This window comes from Schistocerca cancellata, chromosome 2 (assembly GCF_023864275.1).
Source record: "Schistocerca cancellata isolate TAMUIC-IGC-003103 chromosome 2, iqSchCanc2.1, whole genome shotgun sequence".
NCBI lineage: Eukaryota > Metazoa > Arthropoda > Insecta > Orthoptera > Acrididae > Schistocerca > Schistocerca cancellata.
The window spans coordinates 516130969-516148419 of NC_064627.1; the positions used below are offsets into that span (position 1 = coordinate 516130969).

General features: G+C 37.7%; 1 protein-coding gene across 3 annotated transcripts in view; it reads right to left on the reverse strand.

Moving 5' to 3' along the window:
• LOC126162066 (fibronectin type-III domain-containing protein 3A) overlaps positions 1-17451 on the reverse strand; it is a 323114-nt gene that overhangs the window by 38792 nt on the left and 266871 nt on the right. For all 3 annotated transcript variants that reach the window (XM_049918327.1, XM_049918329.1, XM_049918328.1), the window contains 5 exons: positions 12003-12249; positions 11525-11729; positions 10727-10945; positions 4601-4773; positions 1148-1417 (listed from right to left, as the gene is read on the reverse strand). In XM_049918327.1, the coding sequence (XP_049774284.1) occupies positions 1148-1417; positions 4601-4773; positions 10727-10945; positions 11525-11729; positions 12003-12249 (1114 nt within the window). The remainder of the gene's footprint in view (positions 1-1147; positions 1418-4600; positions 4774-10726; positions 10946-11524; positions 11730-12002; positions 12250-17451) is intronic.

The following is a 17451-nucleotide window of genomic DNA, read 5'->3' on the forward strand; positions in this document are numbered from 1 at the left end:
TTTTTATGTCACATGCATTAACTTCTGCTCTTTCATTTTTTTTTTCAAATGTGCTTTAATTTCAGTCCAAATGTCCCCTCTCATGATTGATTACTGTATACTGATACACTTTATTGTTTTATGTAATTCCTTGGGATGAGTTTATTCTTCCAGCAATGTACAATACCATTACTGTGTGTATGTAGTTGCTCTAGTACTTCTTTATTTTACAGTAACAGTGTGTAGTAATAGATAAACCAAAAAGTCTCCACGCCAAAAATGAAAGTTAAACTCGGGCAAAGGATGTTCCTGAGAACAGCTACTCTAGTCTACTTCACTCACAAATGCTCATCACGGACACAAAATACAGTTCCTAATTTGAAGCATTTAAGTCTAATTTATTTAGTAAATACTGTCGTGGTCACATTTGTCACTTTTTATTTGTGGATGACTGGTTTCAATCTGCTACAGATACCATCATTAGATCGACACTCCTTGGTGATAGTAGGGACCTCTGGCATGCAGCAGGCCCAACCGTGCTGGCATTGAGAACACTGCTCAGCAGGAGCAGCAGGCCTGCTCCATGCCAGGGATCCCTACTATCACAAAAGAATGTAGATCTGATGATCTTCGTTGTCGATCAAAATCAGTCATCCAGATATAAAAAGTAACAACTTATTAAAGATCACAACTGTTTTTACTAAATAAATTATAAATTTACATCACTGTTTCCTGAAACAATGTTCCAAAAAATTTAAGTCTAATTTAATGAATTAAAATGAACTTTAATGTGCAATTAACACTTTTTCTACATATCATTTTATTAATAAAAATAAGGCTTATTTATGCACAAAGTTTCATTTTTCCTGCTTTCAGTTTCTACTTCCAATTTCAATAATAGTACAATTATTACCTGACAAATTACAAAAATCTTTTGCATTAATATTGGTAAATCAGTTACAAATTAACAGTAAGGCAGAGTCAATACCTAAATCATAGGTAACGACACAGCAAGCCAATCTGCTTTTTGCAACCAATTTCAAATATAATGGAACTGCTGGCACTGTATTTGTGAAATGATGGCAGCAAGAAGCTTACACTGTAAGGAAATTTTCAGCTATTTTAAAGTGCGATGTTAACTATTGTTATTAAAATAAATATTACTCACCTGCAACCTAAAATAATATGGTGTAGCTGGGACTAGTTCTTTGATATGACAGGAATTAGCAAGACCTTGGAACACAGTACAAAATTCATTTTCATTGTCAGACTGACTCATCTCAAGGCGGTAGTCTGTGATAGTTGCACCATTGCTTACAGGCTCCAACCAATGGACGAATACGTGTTGCGAGGAACGACAGTTAACCTGAGGTGGTGAGGGTGTCTCAGGAGGTGCAGCTCCACTCAAAACTTCTAGAGGGTCTGACCAGGGGCCAGGCTATAACAACAAAAATTAAAGTATAAGGTCACGAAACTCAGTAAATATGTATTATACTGTAGACCTGGCTATAAATTAATATAATTTGTACAGTTAATGTACTTAGTAGTAGTAGTTATTGGTGGTGGTGGTGGTGGTGGAGAAAGAGACAAGTATCATATTTACCATGAAAAAATATTTTGTTCAGGCAGTTTTGCATAGCTTTCACAATGGTTAGGAGCTGCATCATACAATACACATCTGTACTTAATTTTATTTTATTTTTTTTTATTTTGACTATCACTTTCTGTCACATACTGATCATCCTAAGGCTGTAGAACACATATTCAACTGTGCATTACTTAATTGCAATGACTAATCATACTTGAAATGTTTCATTACGTATAGCATGATACAACAAACACACATTGTCTTGTAATGCAAATATTAATGTGCCTGGAACACTGCAGTACACTAGGTTCTAGGGTTGTTCAAGTTACATTAATGTTAAGGTGATGCACATCTTTAAATTTGGGCATACTAGCCTTCATGATAATTAATTTATCTGTGAGGTGAGACATTACCATAAATCATTACAAACAAAAATGGTATTTGCATGGAAGACAATTCGATTAAAAAAAAAAGACGGAAACTGTCAATACTGTTCAGACTAAAAGCAATCTGTGGGATCTACTTCAAACGAGTCACTGTACATAATATATCTTTGCACAAGATCGGGGCTGTAACCGCTCATTTAAGAAATTTTTGAATATTATTCTCATCATAACAACAACAACAAAAATGGGCATGTGCCACTTTGTTATTATGGGCAAAGTGAATCCCAAAATCAACAAAGAGAAACATTGCTTTCAGAAGAAAAAGTGCCTTTTATCATTACAATGCACCTGTGATTGAAACCACTGTGCATATGTGAAAAATTAAGGACTCTTTATTTACTGCTGGATCATTAACACTATTACCTACATATAATGCCTTTGAACTTTGTTCTTCCCTAAATTTCTATTCTTAATCACCAATCTCTAGCCTTCCCCAAATTAAGGGGACTTTGAAGCTGTAGGAGAATACTTTACAGTAAGGGTGCTCAACCCATCGATCACAAATGACTGGTCCATCGCCATAGCTTTATGTGTGGATCTTTGAAGTCATTTGTCAGAAATCTGTTTAAATGAGCCATTTTTGCAAAATACCAGTTTGGTAGTGACATGAAGAGGAAGAAATTTCCTAGTGTTAAAAGTAATTTACAGTCACAGCAGTGTTTTTGTAAAGCCTGTACATCAAAGTCTTTCATTAAACATTGCATTATTTCGTGTGTCACGAAACCTGCAATACCATATGATGATGGCACAGTTATTAAGGAGTGCTTTCTGGCAGCAAGTGAGTCCTTGTTTTTTCCAATCTTAAAAACAAATCAAAGATAATATCAGCCATCAGAGACATGTCTGTGTCAAGACTACTATAACAATAAAAGTGGAATTAATGGTAGAAACTGTAAAAGGTTAACTGATAACAGATTTGCAATGCTGCTTATGTTTCTCAATGCAATTAGACGAGTCAGTAGATGGTGTTGATTCACTCCAAGCTGTAATTTTTATAAGATTGACATTTTTGGATTTCAGTGTAAAAGAAGACTTGCTTACAATTTTGATCTTGATAGACACTATAGGATAATACTTCTACAATGCATTCAAATCCTTTATTTCGGAATATGGTTTGCCAATTTAGGAACTAGTCTCTATTAGTACTGATGAGTACCTTGCACAGGAGGCAATCACAAAGGATTTGTTACCTTTTGTGTGAACAACAAATCTTACCTGCCTTTCTTTAAGTACCACTATATTGTGCATCAGCAAGTGCGTTGTGGACATATTTTGAAAATGGTACATGGTATGAGTATTGTCACAAAAATTGAATTCAATTCGCTCACAGTCACTACAGAGAAAAAAGTTTAGAGAGCAATTAGAAGAATTGGATAACCAATATGGAGAACACCTACTGCACACCAAAGTTCAGTAGCTGAGTATGGTTTTAACCATATTTAGAGAACTTCTGCCAGCAATAACATATTCTGCGTCTTGAAGAGAGGAAGATTACTCAGAATTATATGATTTGAGCTGGTTGACGCATCTGGCATTTGTAACTAATATGAGTTAAAATGAGTGAAGCAATGAGCTTCCAGGAAAAAAATGTACTGTCATAATTCTTACATCTTCTATAAAGTATTTCATGCAAAACCTTGACCTTAGGAGAGCACACTTACAGAAATTAAATGTAAAACACTTTCCTCGAATATGCTCAGAACTGTTGGATCAACAAACATCATTAGATCAAGGAGCTGCAAAGAAGTATACAGCCAATGTGACAGCACTGAAGACGGAGATTGAAAACCGAGTTTCAGATTTCAAGGCAGTAGAACTTGTTCTAGCGCTCATAGCTCAATCTTCACAAATCATGGATGTGGAAGATATTTAATGTAAATTGAGTACTGCTTTCTGTTTTAGTGAGGCAAAAGCTGCAGAGAAAATAATTCGATTTCAAAATGACATTTCCTTAAGGTAGAAAACTTCCGGAACAATATAAAAGTGGTATCATATGTTTAATCCTTTTTTGGATCAACTTATCTATGTGAGGCAGCATTTTCAACTATGGACATTGTGAAATCAAAGTGTAGAAAGAAACTAACTGATACTCATCTTGCAGACTGTGAAGGTTGGGTTTGAAAATTTATTCAGCAGATTATAATAAACTTAACAATAATACACAAAGCCAAGCATCTTACTAAGCCTTTTCTCAATATTTATGATGGTGTACATTTTAATTTTGTTCACATGCATACTAACTTGAGAACTGGGTAGTAGGCCTACATCTTAAGATAGAGAAAGAATTACCTTATATGTATTTTGTGTAGTTAAAAGTGGGCAATTTTGGCTACAGTGTTGTTTTGTGCTTAAAGCTTTATAAATTTTTAACTCATTTGATCTCTAAATGGACTAAATTACATGCAGGAGATCTAAAGCCTAAAACAGTTGAACACCCCTGCTTTACATAAATCGTGAAAAATAACTAGTGTTACTTGTTATTTTCCTCGTTAGTGTAAGAACTTCCCTGACAGTACCATCACTGTGTCTCCGCCCCCCCCCCTCCCCCACCCTTCTTAAGTACCGACAAGATATATTAGATACTTACACCAACCCTGTTGAATGCTCGGACTTGGAAGACATAAAGTTGACCAGGTGAAAGTTCTGAAACAACACATTCAGCTTCTTTGCCTCTATACACCATACACTTGGTAGAATCCGCCTGGGTCAATTCAACTTCAAAATCAGTCAGTGGCGATCCACCATCATATTCAGGGTCACCTAGCATGTAAAAAATTATCAACAATTATTAAAATTAAGTAATAATAGCCACTTTAAATAATTTGTGTGTATCTTATTTTTACAGATGCTACAGCGGAGTCAATACACAAGACTTGATTTAAAAATCATGAAAGATGGTTGTATACATGGAAAGGACGTGAACAGACTCTAAAGATTCAGATTGGTTATATAGTGGTAATAGATAGCGTTCAGAATCAGATTTTTGTACTATAAGACATTTACAGGGGCAGATATGGACTCTGGCCATAAGGAACTTGCAAAAAGGCAGGAAATTAAGAAAAATGAACCTCATACCTCATGTAAGTTGAAAGAAGCAGAAGTTGTTCAGAGAGAGCATTTGGCAAGAACTGACTGACCAACAGGCGAAAAGAGTACAGTAGAAGATGAATTGATAGCTCTGAGAGATGAAATTGTGAAAACAGCAGAAAATCAAATTGGTAAAAAGACAAGGGCTACTAGAAATCTTTGGATATAAGAAGAGATACTGATTTAATTTATGCAAGGAGCAAATATAAAAATGCAACATATGAAGCCAGTAAATGGGAGACAGACTATAAAAATGAGATAGACAGAAAGTGCAAAATGGTCATACAGGAATGGCCAGAGGACAAATGCAAGGCTATCGAAGTATGTATAACTACAAGAACAACAGATACTGCCCAAAGGAAAATTAAAGAGATCTTTGGAGAAAAGAGGAGCAGCTGTATGAATATCAAGAGCTCAGACAGAAAACTAGGACTAAGCAAAGAACGCAAACCTGAATGATGGAAGGAATAAATAGAGTGGCTATAAAAGGAAATGTATGACTGTATACATAGACTTAGACCTAGCCTGATTAGAACTATGACAGAGTTTGGTATACCAAAGAAGTTGGTCAAACTGGTAGAGGTATGCCTAAATGACACAAAACTTAAGGTTAAGGTAGGCAATCAAATGACAGAAAGCTTCCAAGTTGTAACAGGATTACGCCAAGGAGATGGGCTATCACTTGTCCTCTTCAACCTGGCACTCGAGAAGGTAATGCGTGATTTCAACAAAGAAAACATCAAGGGCATTCAAATTGGTAATGAACACATTACATATCTGGCCTATGCAGACGACGTTGCACTATTAGCATGCACACAAGAAGATCTGAAGAGAAGTATCCAGACCTCGGAGTTATTGGCAGCTAGGATCGGTCTACAAATTAGCTCTGAAAAGACAGAGTATATGACCATAGGAAGAAAGATCCAGAACTCTCAAGATTTAATTGTGAACAACGCCAGGTATAAACATGTGAAAGAGTTCAAATACCTTGGATCATTTTTTACAGAAGTAACATCAACTGAAGCAGAGATAAAAGCACGACTGCAGGCGGGAAACAGATACTATCACTCTCTAGACCCTATATTAAAATGTAGAAGTGTCTTGCAACAACTAAAGCTACGGTTGTATAAGACATTAATAATGCCAGTAGTACTTTATGGTTCTCAAACCTGGAGCACTCGAAAACAAGACCTTAAGAGACTGCTAACATTTGAAAGGAAAGTCCTCAGGAAAATATTTGGACCAGTCAGAGATCAGACTACTGGAGAATGGAGAAGACGCCATAACACTGAATTAGAAGAGCTGTACAAGGAGCCTAACATCTTGGGAGTGATGAGAAGCAAAAGACTGCAATGGGCTGGACATGTTGTTAGAATGGAGGCAACAAGATGGCCCAAAATCACAATGGACTGGATCCCGTCAGGCAGCAGACCAGTGGGAAGACCTAGAAAGAGGTGGATCGATGGAGTGAGAGAAGACCTGTTGCAGCTGGGAGTCACGGAAAACTGGAGACAGATAGCAGAAGACAGAGACGGATGGAGAGCTCTAACTGTGGTGGCGCGCAGTCCTCTGGGCCTGATCGCGTGAAGAAGAAGAAGATAAAAGGAAATGAGCTTCAAGACAATATTATACGAAGGGGGGGGGGGGGGGGTTATGATGATGATGGGAGATATGATACTGTTAGAACGACCTGACATAGCACCGAAAGACTGAATTTAAAGCAAGGCACCTGGAGCAGACGAAATTCTGTCAGAACTGCTGATATCCTTGGGAGTGCCAGCTGTGACAAAACTGTTCCACCTAGTGTGCAAGATGTATGAGACAGGCAAAATACCCTCATACTCCAATTGCAAATAAAGCAGATGGTGACAGGTGTGAATATCACCAAGCTATCAGTTTAATAAGTCAAGATTGCAGAACACTAACAGGAATTATTTACTAAAGAGTGGTAGAAGCTGACCTTGGGGAAGATCAGACCGGATTCTGAAGAAATGTAGGCATACACAAGGCAATACAGGCCAAATGACTTATCCTATAAGACAAGAAAGGCAAACTTGCATTTATAGCATTTGTAGACTAAGAGAAAGCTTTTGATAATGCTGACTGTAATACTCTCTTCAAACTTCTGAAGGTAGCAGGCATAAAGTACAGGAAGCAAGAGGTTATTTAAACTTTTATAGAAACCAAACAGCTTTCTTAAGAGCCTAGAGTACAAAAAGGAAGCAGCTGGTGAGAAAGGAGTTAGTGTTTTAGCCTATGCCCCACGTTATTCAGTCTGCACATTGAGCAAGCAGTAAAGGAAACCAAGGAGAAATCTGGAAGGGGAATTACAAAGTTTAAGAAGAAGAAGAAGAAGAAATCAAAACTTTGAGGTTCGCTGATGACATCGTAATTTTGGAAGAGTCGGCAATGGACTTTGAATATCAGTTGAATGGACTGGACAGTGCCTTAAAAAGAGGATATAAGATGAGAATCAACAGAAGTAACACAAGGGTAATGGAATATAGTTGCATCAAATCATGATGCTGAGGGACCTAAATTAGGACACGGGATACTAAAAGTAGTTGATGTTTTGAAATCTGGGTAGCAAAATAACTGATGATGTCTGAAGTAGGGAGGACATAAAAAGTAGAATGCCAATGGTAATGTCAAGAAAAGCATTTCTGAAGAACAGAAATTTCTTAACATCAAATATAAATGTAAATGTTAGGAAGCTTTCCCTTATGGCATTTGGCTGTACTGTAGCTTTGTGTGAACGTGAAATATGGACAACAGCAGTTCAGACAAGAAAAGAACAAAAGCTTGAAATGTGGTGCTACAGAAGAATGCTGAACAAGGGTAAATCACACTAATGCGGCGGCACTGAACAGAACTGGGGTGAGAAGAAATTCATTGCATAACTTGACTAAAAGAAGGGACTAGTTGTTGAGACATCAAGGAATCACCAATTTAGTACTGGAGGGAAGTGAGGGGGAGGGGGGCGGGGTGCAGACGGCAGAGGATGACCGAGAGAAGAGTACAGGAAGGAAGTTCAAATGGATACGGGTTGCAGTAGTTATTTGGAGATGATGAGGCTTACACGGGATATAGCAGCACGGAGATGCACTGAACTTTTCTTCAGACTGAAGACCACAACAAGAGGAGGAGGAGGAGGAGGAGGAGGAGGAGGAGGAGGAGAACGATGACAAGGCTCACAGATGAAGGAATATCTTACAAACCCAAGAAGTCAACACAGCAAATCATCAGAATTGTAACAAATAACTTTCGAAGCTTTTACTGACAAACATGTGGGGGGCTTGCTGTCTTCAGTGTAAAACCTTTCACAGAACTTTCTGATGTCATATGAGAAAAGTGAGAGTTGGGTTTTATACAATCAATGTTTTTGGAATACATGCTATCTGGCACGGAAAAGGACATTCTGTCCAAAATACCTCATGAAATTTGAGTTCAGAGTACAGAAAACCCCTGAATTAACAAGCCTACTTTAAAGAAAAGTCTACTTTTAATGAATATTTCAATCGGTCCCAGCAAAACTCCCATAAAAAATTTGTTTCTCCCCGCTTTTAATGGACCCCGCTTAAGAAAAGGTCCACTTTTAAGGAATACAAATGAAACATTCTGCAAATTGAAATCTGGTTTTTACATAGTTCCTAACATGTTCTACCAAGCTTTTGATTTGTTTCCACTTCACGCAAGTCATAATTTTTGTCTTATGATGCTGTAAATGGTAACTGATTCAACAGGTCGACGTGCGTCTAGATTGTAGTCAATAACTCTACTTAGCTTGTAATGATACCGCCAAATCCGTTAAAAGAATTGGTAATCAATTTTCATGCAACAGAGGTCGCGTGATTTGACATCACAGTCACTGAGGCTACAAGTATGAAGTGCTAAAATTGTAACTGTTAGGTTTCTGAACTGCTGAAGCTATCAATTTTATTTTTGTATAGTTATGGAGGCAAATGTAGAAAGCTTACAGTTCAACAAAAGCAGACAATGACAATCTTAAAATGAATCTTTCCAACATGGTGCAGAAATACGATTTAGCACTGTCTACATATGCATCATATTGAAACATATGGAAGCATTTCTAAATGCCAAAATTGATGATTCCTGCGAATCCAAAAAAGGAATGGCTGGTTGAATTTTTAAAAATAAATAAAAACCACTGTAAACTGTTGTTTCAAAGTGTACGTGGAGAAAGCTCTGGTCACAGAAAGTGAGAAGTAGTGGATGAACATTAAACTGCCACGCTTGGCACCAAGTATGAGCCCAAATACTTTTTGAATGCTGATGAAAGTTGTGTCTTCTATAGTTTACTTCCTGCAAAATCATATTCTATTATGGGAGAAAAATGCCACAGGAGTAATAAAAAGTAAATAAAATGACAATGCTATTATGTGTAAATAATAATGGAAGTTAGAAGTTGCTGGCATTAGTTCCCATGTGTTTTCAAAACATAAAAACGCTACTTTGAACTTATTAGTACAATAGCAATCCCTGGAGATATCAGAAATCTTTACAGCATTTTTGGGCATTTAGATGCCAAGACGAGTGCAGCAAGAAGAAAAATTGTACTTATTATTGACCTATGCCTTGTACATCCTAAAGAAATGTAATTTCAGAATGTAAAGTTGTGTTCCTTTCTCCAAACTGCACAAGTCATCTTCAGCCTCTGGACCAGGGCATAATACACTGTTAAATCCAAATACAGAGTAGCAGTTGTGTAGAAGTCAATTTCATTCTTTGAGAGGAAGGAAGTGATGAGACTCACCATTTTACAGACTAACATATGTTTGTTGCTGCCTGGAATTCTGTAACACAACAGACTATGTTAAATTGTTTCACATAGGCTGTCTGTGGTACATCAGTTGTTGTTGAAGACAATGTTCTTCCAGAAGAAGAATGGAGTAGAAAAACAGATGTTTCCAAAAATGCAACATTCCAGAGCATTATTTGTTGTGATTATGTCATAACTTCCATACCAGACATTGGTGTCAGTGAAATGCTTATGAAGGAACACAGGTACAAGCTGGCAGTGACTTTGATGGAGGGGGAGGGGGGCATAGCATCAAGTTTTGCTGCTGCTGCTGTGCAAGTAACTGATACTGTCAAGAATTTCTTTTTCTCCTTCAATGTAGATGGATCAATTCTAATATTCTCCAGCTGGAGCAACAGCTTCTTTCACTACAATATGGTGGAAGGACCAAATAAACAAGACTTACTGACAAATAAATAATGCGCTCTGTGAAAAATGTAATAATTATATATTTGCTGCATTTAAATTTATGGCACATGATATTGCTAATTTTGTAATTATATAGCACTTACATCACCCAAACATGATTGATTTATGATTCTGGGTCACTCCTTTCATGTTCTGTGGCAAAACCTCCATTTAAGGAAAACCCCTATTTAAGGAAGAAATATCTGAATCCCTAGATATGACTGGAAACGGGTTTTACTGTATGTTCTAGGATTCTGCAACAAATGAGTAACAAGGAATTTGACAGTGGATATTTCTGCTACCCTCCTTGTACACAATTATGACCCTTGTTTTTTCCAACACTCTTCAAAACAGTGTTACACTGAAGAAATGGAACAGAAATCAGGAATAACAACTTACTCCATTTTAAAGCAAGTGATGTAGCACGGGCCTTTCCATGTAGGCGAGGAGGTGAGCACTGCCCAGGACACACTGCCTCAGTCGTAACAATGCAAGGCTCTGAGTAATCACTGCAGCCACCAGCACTACTACACGAGACTCTTGCTTGGTACGTTGTGCCAGGCATCAGCCGATCACATACATACTCCAGTTCTGGGCCAGTATAGACTCTCTCAAAACCTGAAACACACAAAAATGGTAAATCTCTATTTGTAAATCCCAAGTGTTAGTAAAAGATCATTACTGCACAATCATTCACAGATGTTGTAGCCTCATTACTGTTTACTTAACTGTGCAAGACATCAGAATTCAAAACATTCCTTGAATGTTATGTGAACAGAATAATATTTATTAAGTGTGTTCACTTGACACATTTGTTCAGTCGTTTGTTCATTCATTATATAAACACCAATGTTTCATTTAATTAGAAATTTATTTATAAGGTGGACATTGTTTAATAGCACTCTAAAGCAGGCTATGGAGCTTCATAAACATGTTATTTCCAACCAAATGATAGCTTGTTGAAGAGGAACCCAAGGCCAAGATGGAGAAAGGGATTTCAATGCCATCCCCTTCTCACTGATTTCAGTGAATTAGAACAAAAGCAATAATGCATAATAAGCTGCTCATGACTTAAGGGCCACGATTGCTTTAGCACAAACTTTCTTAATCCATTCCACTTACACTTAGTAATTTTGTTAAGAGACTACTACTACTACTACTACTACTACTACTACTATAGCAACAATTCTTCTTTACCTCTTCCACCATTCAGCTCCACTGTATAGGCAGTTATTTCAGCACCACCAGTATCACTTGGTGGTTCCCATTTTATTTTAAAGGTGTGTGTATGAATGCGACCTTTCACACTTGGTCTAGAAGGAACAGCTGGTCTACCAGGTAGAGTACGATAGCACACTTCGTCCGACCACCGAGAATTTCCCTCCTCATTATGTGCACATAGCTGTAAAATTAGAGCCATTATGTAACAGAAGCTGTGCCGGTGGCAGATAAACTCTTCCCTAGCAATATAATTTAATGACCGTGCACAACAAAAGAGAACAAAATTTTACATTTGCATCTTTCGCTGAAACAGGATGTAGTTTATTGGAGCTATAAACACAAAATGTAAATTACAGGTTCACTTTCAGCAATTAAATCTAAACTAAGCTACATATATTACACGTAGCAAACATGTAGCATTAAATGTACTCTTTAGATGGAAAAACTGACTCACTCTAAACTTGTATTCTGTGTGCCTGTAAAGGCGATCTTGGACATAATGAGTTTCAGGTCCATTGTAAACTGGTCTGAAACCATGTCCTGAAACCAAATCATCCATCTGCAGGCAAAATTCAACATCATTAGGTCGTTTCTGCCAAGCAAGATGCAGTGATGAAACAGTCGCTTCCTTCAGTACTGGAGAAGCAGGAGCCGTAGGTGGACTGCCAGATGTTGAAAACTGAACTATGTCTGAATATGGCCTGCAATAAAGCATACTACAATGAGAAAACTCCCAGAGAAAAATTAAACAGTCCACTTATACTAGCATTATGCTGAAGCAACAATTAAACATAGCTTTCAATGTATCCAGTAGTGAGTGAGGAATGTAAAAGAGCAGAAAGTTGGTACGAATCAAGTTGTGCAAGTCGAGCAAATAGACAAGAAATGTCTTAGGAAAATTCTGGTAGAATGTAACTACTAGGGTTGTCCACAAAGTAAGTTCTGTTTCTATTTCTATCCGCAGCAGCACTATGATCGCAGTTCCGAGCATGCACGGCAGTTACTTTGACTCAAGGAGAAAACATGTATGCTATTTTCAGATCGCTGCTGCCAACATGTGCTTTGTAGCACTTCTTTATAAGGTCAGCCGTAATTGAAAATGCCGCCACATGTGAAATCAGATCTGCGATTCATTTTCTGAATTCAAAGAAAGTTAAACCAAGGGAAATTCATCGACAAATCTGTGAAGTTTACAGATAGAATGCTATAAGTGATTCAATGGTTCGAAGATGAGTCAGAATGTTCAATGATGGACGTGATCAAGTGCACGATAAAGGACGAAGAGGACACCCATCTGTGGTTGCTGATGAACTGGTTCACACAACTGAAGAGAAGATTAAACTCAACTGTAAGATTACACTTAGTGCCCTTGCTATGGAAGTTCCGCAAATCTCACAATCACTAATTCATGAACTTGTTACTGAAAACCTCAAATTTCAAAAACTTTGCTCACATTGGGTACCCAAAATTCTTACTGAACAACACAAAAAACAATGGATGGGCAGTGCACTTCAGTTTTTGACATGCTACAATGAAGAAGGCAATGGTTTTCTTTCTCGGATAGTCACGGGGGATGAAACTTGGATATCGTATGACACCCTTGAAACAAAACGGCAAACAATGGAATGGAAGCACACTTCATCCCAATGAAGGTTAAGCCTAAGCAAATCTTGACACCTTGAAAAGTCATGTGCACCATTTTTTGGGACAGAAAAGGCATTTTGCTGATTGATTTCTTACTACGAGGCCAAATAACCAATACCCACAATTACTGTGAGACCACTAAGAAATTGCGCTGCACAATACAGAACAAGCACCGAGGATTACTGTCAGAAGGTGGTGTTTTTTCAATGATAATGCCCAACCTCACATGGCGAATATGACCAAACAACTCTTACGGGAATTTCACTGGGACGAGTTTATCACCTTCCGTAGAACCCGGACCTCGCTCCTAGCGACTTTCGTCTCCTCTTACACCTAAAATCTGTCCTTGGTGGTCAACACTTCAACGATGATAACAAGCTCAAAGTACATGTTGCCTCATGGTTGAATACACAGGCGACAACCTTCTATGAAGAAGGCATACAAAAACTGCTCTGACTACCAGATGCCTAGTTCATGTAACTGCCAATCCTCCCTATCTCATTCCTAGCTGGCAAACCAGCTGCCTCCCTCCAAGTCATAGACATCACCCCAATCTCTGTCCTGTCTTCTGTGCCCCCCCCCCCTCCCCTCATCCATCTCGCCCTACACAACCCCCCACCACTACCTAGTCCAACAGACGAAATCAAGCACTGACACTGTGTGAAATGCTCTCGCCACAATCTAGTCAAACAGCCAAAATGCAGCAGCAGTACTATGCGTCCAGCCAGAGCAATATTTCTGAACAGAATATTACAATTTTGAAAATGGCCGATAATGCAGCAACCGTAGACGACATTTATAATATTACTTGAAAATACAGCTCTTCGGTTGCACAGGTAAAAAATTTTTCAACTTTACCTAGGTTTCAACTGCTCTAAGGCAGCCTTCATCAGAAGTAAAAAAAAATTTACATTACCTATAACAGAGTTTTGGAATAATATAAAAATTATTAAATTAAACATATGTAATAAAATTACACCATAGCTAACTGCTACGGTACAGTAGACAAAGAAAGCATACTTACATAGAGTAAATAGTTATGAAATGGTTTAGAGCAACAGTGCTCACGTTAAAGATAAAAATATATTTGTACATTATAAAATTTTCCTAGGAATGTACAACTTTATTAAGACATGCCTCTAAGGGTCGCGTGTGTGGCCGGCACTGTAAGCAGCATCAGACTGACAGGCGCGTGCGTTGTCGATGTTAGCAAGTCGGCACCTTGTATCGCGCCATCTAGTATTGAATGCTTGTAATTTACAGTGACAACAGCTGTCAGAAGCATTGGAACAGGAGTGCACGTAATGTGCTGATTACATTATGTCAGATAGTATGTAATAGATCGAAAGTTGAACAAAATATTATACTGTAAAACAGGGAGGGAGAGAACAATATTTAAGGCTACAGTACGGGAAGCATAATAGCAATATTCTGCGTTAAGTGATTTTAAGCAGGGGCTTTACACCATCAAAGAAATTTTTATCATGTAATAGTAATTTCTTTGATGGTGTAAAGCCCCTGCTTAAAATCACTTAACGCAGAATATTGCTATTATGCTTCCCGTACTGTAGCCTTAAATATTGTTCTCTCCCTCCCTGTTTTACAGTATAATATTTTGTTCAACTTTCGATCTGTTACATACTATCTGACATAATGTAATCAGCACATTACGTGCACTCCTGTTCCAATGCTTCCGACAGCTGTTGTCACTGTAAATTACAAGCATTCAATACTAGATGGCGCGATACAAGGTGCCGACTTGCTAACATCGACGACGCGCGCGCCTGTCAGTCTGATGCTGCTTACAGTGCCGGCCGCACACGCGACCCTTAGCGGCGCGTCTTAATCAAGTTGTGCATTCCTAGGAAAATTTTATAATGTACAACTATATTTTTATCTTTAACGTGAGCACTGTTGCTCTAAACCATTTCATAACTATTTACTCTATGTAAGTATGCTTTCTTTGTCTACTGTACCGTAGCAGTTAGCTATGGTGTAATTTTATTACATATGTTTAATTTAATAATTTTTATATTATTCCAAAACTCTGTTATAGGTAATGTAAAATTTTTTTACTTCTGATGAAGGCTGCCTTAGAGTAGTTGAAACCTAGGTAAAGTTGAAAATTTTTTACCTGTGCAACCGAAGAGCTGTATTTTCAAGTAATATTAAGAACAGAATATTCTAACTAATACAGATAACAGTCAACAGATAATGCCAAAAGCAGGTAACTGGTCCAAATAAAGTACGTGATAAGCAGTAAATTCTCTGACTGAAGGTTTACAGGAGTCAATAGTAACATTCACACCCTATGTTTTACAGCAATAAAAGGCAAACATTCTCCCAAAAAGATAAATCATTATTCATGAAAACTCCTCTGAAAAATGTTAGGAGGAGGAGGCTGGTAACAGCAGCTCATAACATTTACTTCTAGTCACTGGAGAGGTCAAAGAAGGTATGTTTTTTCATCATCATTTTAAAGAGTTATGCATGTTTAAATGGTATGTTTCCTCTTGCTTTCTCAATATGCAAACATGTTTCCTCATGGGAAATATCACAAAAATACACTCATTCAATTAGACTGTATTTCATTTGGCTAATAGTTAACACGTTCAACACTACGTCTGTACGCCACATGAGCACGCATGTTTCGGCCGCGTGGACGGCACCCATATCCTGTACGGTCACTGAAAGGTGTTTTTCACTGCACTATGGCTGGTGGCTGTAAGATAACTGCAGTAGTTCATATTTTGTCCACTAGATGCAGTAGGAGTCGATGAGTTGTGTGTATCAGTTGTACGAGTAGAATATCTGCAAGTATAGCAATTGGTCCTTTGACGACTTTTCACTTGGCATGCAACCATAATTTTGTGATTGTGAATGATAGTTTTGAGCAAAAATGACAGCCAGAGGCCTCCTGGAAAGCGAAGTTCTGGACATTTTATTAGGAGAAAATGAATCTGATTTTGATGTCAGTGACGACAACAGTAACCACAAGCAAGAAAATGTTTCAAGTGACGAATCAGTTAATAATTTTTAATATATTTTTCTCAATTTCGTTGCTAATTTATATGGATAATTTGTAAAGGAAACACACTATTTTTTTTCTTTGTATACAACTTCCATTAGATGACTAGCTGCAACGATAAGCAAATGTTACAGCAACAAATGCTACAGTAGGTCTTACTGAACACAATGCTGACAACTGGCAGGAGCACGGTGCACACCCACAGCTTCCAGTATTTCAGTTGGCATCTGGAGCCACTTGTTTGCGAACAGGAACTAATGTTTACAACTGTTTTTTGAATTTTTTTAGTGACAATGTTATCCAAAACAAAGACCGAGACAAACAGATATGCCGGTACAAAAACCGCTGCAACGAAACAGTGAAACGAAATAAAAAAGAACACTATGTGGCACAAATGAGATCCAGTAAAACAACAAGAAATATTTTGGTTTTTTGCAGCAGTTCTGCATAAGTGTGTTGTGAAGTTACCAACGCTTACTGACTATTGGTCAACTGATCCATTTTTACACACAGGCTTTGCTTATTGATTGTTGGGCCATGACAGGTTTTCCAGTATTATGTTCATGCTGCATGCCAATGACAACTCAACATAATAAAAAAAAGAGGAAAACCACGATCTTCTTCACAAAATTAGACCTGTTTTCAACATTTTTGTCGAAAGATGTAGATCCAGTTGCGTGCCATATGAAAATTTGACTATAGATGAAGTTATTTGTCCATTTCATGGATGAGGTGGCTTTAGGGTTTACATGAAAAATAGACCCTATAAATATGGCATGGAGCTTTATGCACTTCGTGATGCTGCAACATGCTATGTTGTGAACTGCATTGTTTACACAGGATCAGCAGGAAGGACTGACAACCATATTCCAGCATTATTAGACAGACTCTGTTCTCCATATTATGGTAAAGGCCACTGTATTTACATGGACAGATATTACACTAGTGTTCCTGATGTTGTGGGAGAAAAATACATTAGCTGTTGGAATTGTAAAGAAAATCAGAAAAGGCTTACCAACAAGCTAAATTTGTGATCCCTTGATGCCTCAGAAAATGTCTTACCAACCAGTCCCTTCTTCTTGTCAAGTTGTGCCACAAACTCCTCTTATCCCCAATTCTATTCAATACCTCCTCATTAGTTGTGTGATCTACCCATCTAATCTTCAGCACTCTTCTGTAGCACCACATTTTGAAAGCTTCTATTCTCTTCTTGTCCAAACTATTTATCGTC